Source organism: Gavialis gangeticus, unplaced genomic scaffold (assembly GCF_001723915.1).
Source record: "Gavialis gangeticus isolate Ggan-Ray unplaced genomic scaffold, GavGan_comp1, whole genome shotgun sequence".
NCBI classification, from domain to species: domain Eukaryota; kingdom Metazoa; phylum Chordata; order Crocodylia; family Gavialidae; genus Gavialis; species Gavialis gangeticus.
The window spans coordinates 366,056-370,027 of record NW_017729000.1 but is presented as its reverse complement, the minus strand read 5'-3'; the positions used below and the strand labels follow the sequence as shown (position 1 = coordinate 370,027).

General features: G+C 61.2%; 2 protein-coding genes across 2 annotated transcripts in view; both read left to right on the top strand.

The window, feature by feature from the left end:
* LMAN2 (lectin, mannose binding 2) overlaps nucleotides 1–3,670 on the top strand; it is a gene marked incomplete at its 5' end in the record, with an annotated part of 10,564 nt that extends 6,894 nt beyond the window's left edge. The window contains 6 exon segments of the mRNA XM_019505938.1: nucleotides 59–183; nucleotides 727–806; nucleotides 2,216–2,377; nucleotides 2,597–2,711; nucleotides 2,941–3,060; nucleotides 3,403–3,670. Of these exon segments, the coding sequence (XP_019361483.1) occupies nucleotides 59–183; nucleotides 727–806; nucleotides 2,216–2,377; nucleotides 2,597–2,711; nucleotides 2,941–3,060; nucleotides 3,403–3,563 (763 nt within the window).
* B4GALT7 (beta-1,4-galactosyltransferase 7) overlaps nucleotides 3,612–3,972 on the top strand; it is a 2,074-nt gene continuing 1,713 nt past the window's right edge. Inside the window, exon 1 of the mRNA XM_019505937.1 lies at nucleotides 3,612–3,624. Coding sequence (XP_019361482.1) covers nucleotides 3,612–3,624 — 13 coding nt within the window. The remainder of the gene's footprint in view (nucleotides 3,625–3,972) is intronic.

Genomic DNA, 3,972 nt, shown 5'->3' with positions numbered 1-3,972 from the left:
GGGGCCGCGGGCGAGGGAGCGCCGGGCTGGCTGGCCAGCCGAGCGTGACCGCCTGTTCCTCGTAGCCCTGCTTCCTCAAGGACTGGGAGCTGCACGTCCACTTCAAGGTGCACGGGGTGGGCAAGAAGAACCTGCATGGGGACGGCCTGGCCCTGTGGTACACGCGGGAGCGCCTCGTCCCAGGTACCGGGGTCCTTCGGGGGGGGCCTGGCTGCTCGGTGGCTGCCGACTGCAATCCAGCAACAAGCTGCTGTAGCTCCACCGCTGCCCTCGGGGCCTGCTCCTGGGCAGTGCCACAGCCAGGGCTTTTCTGTTCCGGGGGGCTGCAGCATTCAGCCAGGAGTATGGCTCATGGCACAGCCTGACCTGGCAGGTGCCGGGCTGGTTTGTTGAGTTTCAGTCACGCGGGTCTTGCTGATCTGCAGCGCCAGGATCTCCCTGGGCACCAGACCCTGAGCCAAGCGCCTTTCTGCAGAGAAGCTGTCTGCTGCAGCACGTTTAAGGGCCCTCGCTCCCATCCTCGTGCCGTCGCTGTTCAGTGGCACGTGCACGGTCTGTGGGGTGGGCCCCACGCTGCACGGGCCAATTGGGAAGCCCACCAGGATTGGCACAGCACCACAAAGTGGAGGGTCTCACTAGACGAGTTGGTGTCACGTGCTCTGGACAGGGACAAGGGCTGCCTGGCACCTCTGCCATAGAGCTCTCTGCTCTACTTGGCTCTTCTAGGTCCTGTGTTTGGCAGCAAGGATAACTTCCATGGCCTGGCCATCTTCCTGGACACCTACCCAAACGATGAAGCGACTGAGGTAGGTGGCTTAGCGCCTGGTTAGCACTGGGAGGCTTAGCAGGCTCAGGGCAGCGTGGTCAGGGTTTGCTGCGGCCGCACAGAACATGCTGCATGGGGAGGAGAGTGGTGCTGGCATCGTGCCCTCTCTTCTCTCCTGGGGAGAGGTACGCGTGGTCCCAAGAGAAGGGAGGGTTGCAGTTTGCTTAGTCCATCCTCTTGTCTTACCACCTACACCGGACCCATTTCTAGGGTCTCTGCTGCCAATAGGGAGAGATATAGAGAACCCATGTAAGCCTCCAGGCTCCTGCTTCCAAAATGAGGGGGTTCAGGGCGTTAAACTCCCCCGGGGGGGTCTCTTGCTCGCTCAGCTTTTCCTGGGTGCTGCCAGACCCTGCGGTAGTACAGACAAAGGAAACCGCTTCTGTGTCAAAACCTGATCCCACAGCTCTGCCTGGCAGGACCCTAGCCCAGCCCAGCCCAGCCCAGCCCAACTTGCCTCCCTTGCCTTGGAAGATGGGTCTGTGGTGTTGGACCCCTGCTCTGCCCCGTGCACAGACCTGGCAGGATTGCTTTAGTCTGCTTGGCTTGTGCTTTCTGCCTGTCACCCACTTATACAATTATCAAATGCACCATCTGTGCCCAACCCCTTCCCACCCCCCCACTGTTGCCCCTGCAGGGGAGGATCCTCCTGGTACCACCTCATTCTTCTTCAGACCCCTTCTCAAACCTTCTCTGCTCTGGCTACAAAATCCTTGTGTGGTTGAGCCAGCAGGGCCTGAGGCTGCCGACCAGCCCGTGGAGACCACTGTGGTCTGCTTCCTAGTTTTGCTTCCTGTCCCCCCGGTTCACCTCTCTCATCTCAGGCCTGAGCTACTGGTTCTCTGGGCAGGGACCATCTCTTGTCCCTGGGCATTCACTACCTAGAATGAGGAGGAGTGGGGGCTCCACAGTGGTGCAGATGGTAAGAGTTCAGGAGGACTTGTCCTGCATTGCAGTGACAGAGTAGTGTCCTGTGGAAGGAAGGGAGGAGGAGGATGCCAGGGCTGGGGTGTCCTTAAGCAGGAATTCTTTGCCCAGTGGGATGCTGTGTCTGGGTGTTTGCTAAACTGGGGTAGTTGGGTTAAGGAGAGTGGAGAACAGCCCTGCCCAGAGCCTGCACCCTCCGCTGCCTGTCCGAAATCAGGTGCTCCCACTTCCAGTCAAACCGCATTGAATATGACGGCCCCCTCAGGATAGTGTGCCTAGCGGTCACAGCCTGGCAGAGGTGCCCTGACACAGCCCTGGGTACGTTGCCGCAGGCTGTTCCCTTAGGCACACAGGTGTGCCTGATCTGCGGGAGTGGGAGTTGGGGGGAGCATCTGGCTCTCCCATCGTGCAGGCTGTCCTGGTGCGTGGCAGGCTCCGCTTCATGTCCTGCTCTGCCTGCAGCGTGTGTTCCCGTACATCTCGGCCATGGTGAATAATGGCTCCCTGTCCTACGACCACAGCAAAGATGGGCGCTGGACAGAGCTGGCAGGCTGCACTGCTGACCTGAGGAATCGGAACCACGACACCTTCCTGGCAGTTCGCTATTCCAGGGGTCGGCTGACGGTGAGAGGGGTGGGGAGGTGGCACGGCGTCTGGTGCCCCTTGTCTTGGTGTTTTGAGCCCGGGGGGGGGGGCGTATTGCCAGTGGGAAGGGGTCCTGTGCACAAAAAGAGCTTGTGCTCTCTGGCATCTGGGCTGGCCAGCCCTAGAGAGGGTGCAGGCCTGGCCTGGTGGAGGTGGGTGGGCAGCATGGCTGTATGCGAGAACCCCATGTTTGCACAGGTGATGACTGACATGGAGGACAAGAATGAGTGGAAGAACTGCATCGATATTGCAGGAGTCCGACTGCCCACTGGCTACTTCTTCGGGGCTTCTGCTGGCACTGGGGATCTGTCTGGTGAGGAGGCCTTGCTCACTGGAGTGTCAGTGCAGGGCCCAAGCAGGGGCCGTTCTTCACCACGCAGGGGAGGAGACAGACTGTGGGGGGCAGCAGCAAGCTGGGGAAACCAAGGCAGATCTCTGAGTTGGGGCGGGGGGCAAGACCTGAGTGCAGCAACCTCCCCTGTGGGGGACGTGTGGCTCAAAGGCCTTTGCCAATCTCTGCAACCTTGGCGGCTGTTTTCTAGACAATCATGACATCATCTCAATGAAGCTGTTCCAGCTCATGGTGGAGCATCCTCCTGAGGACGAGAACATTGACTGGACTAAGATTGAGCCTAGCGTCAGCCTCCTCAAGTCGCCCAAAGGTGAGTGTGGTGTGCTGAGGAGATTTGGTGGGTCAGGGCCCTGCTCCATCCTTGCCTGCCTGGGACCACTCTCCTGGCATCAGGGTGGTGTCTGCACAAGGACCTGGATGGAGCGGTGTTGTGTCCAGTGATGCAGTGGGTGTTTTGGGGCAAAGGTGGGGACACTTCCCACGCAAAGCTGGGGGCGGGGTGCAGAGTTTACTACCCTGGCCTGGGCTGCTGCCAGCTGTGCAGCCAGCTGTGGGGCAGGAATTGCTGGGGCTGGACCTGACTGCTAGCAAGCCTCTGACATGGGGTGGAGGCCTCTTTCCCCGCTCACCCTTGTCCTTTCCGGCCCCGCAGACAACGTGGATGACCCAACCGGGAACTTCCGGAGCGGGCCCCTCACGGGCTGGAAGGTGTTCCTGCTGCTGCTCTGCGCCCTGCTGGGCATCATCGTGTGCGCTGTGGTGGGCGCCGTGGTTTTCCAGAAGCGGCAGGAGCGGAACAAGCGTTTCTACTAGCAGACCAGGCCCGGCGGCCTCAGTGACTTATTCTAAGGGGGGTCGGACATGGCTCCGGTTTGTAAACGTCGTTTCTGAGAAATAACAGGATATTTTTGTATCTCTCATTCCTGCCACAGCCGCTGCGCGGACTCTCGGCGGGGGGGCTTTGTCCGCTCTGGACGGGCCCCTCCGTGGGGGCGTGCAGGGGAGGAGATCGGGGCCCTGCCCGCTGGGCCCGCCCGGGGGCCGGATTTGTGAGAGCCCAGAGCCGGCGCCGGGGGGACATTAAAGGAGTGACACCCAGTTCCGCTTCCTGTCTTCCTACCGGTGGCGCGGGGGCTGCTGGGAGTTGTAGTCCGGGGGGCTTGTGTTGCGGCCCGGCCCGGCCCAGACCTGCCCGCCCGGCCTCCTGCAGCCCCGCGCGGTC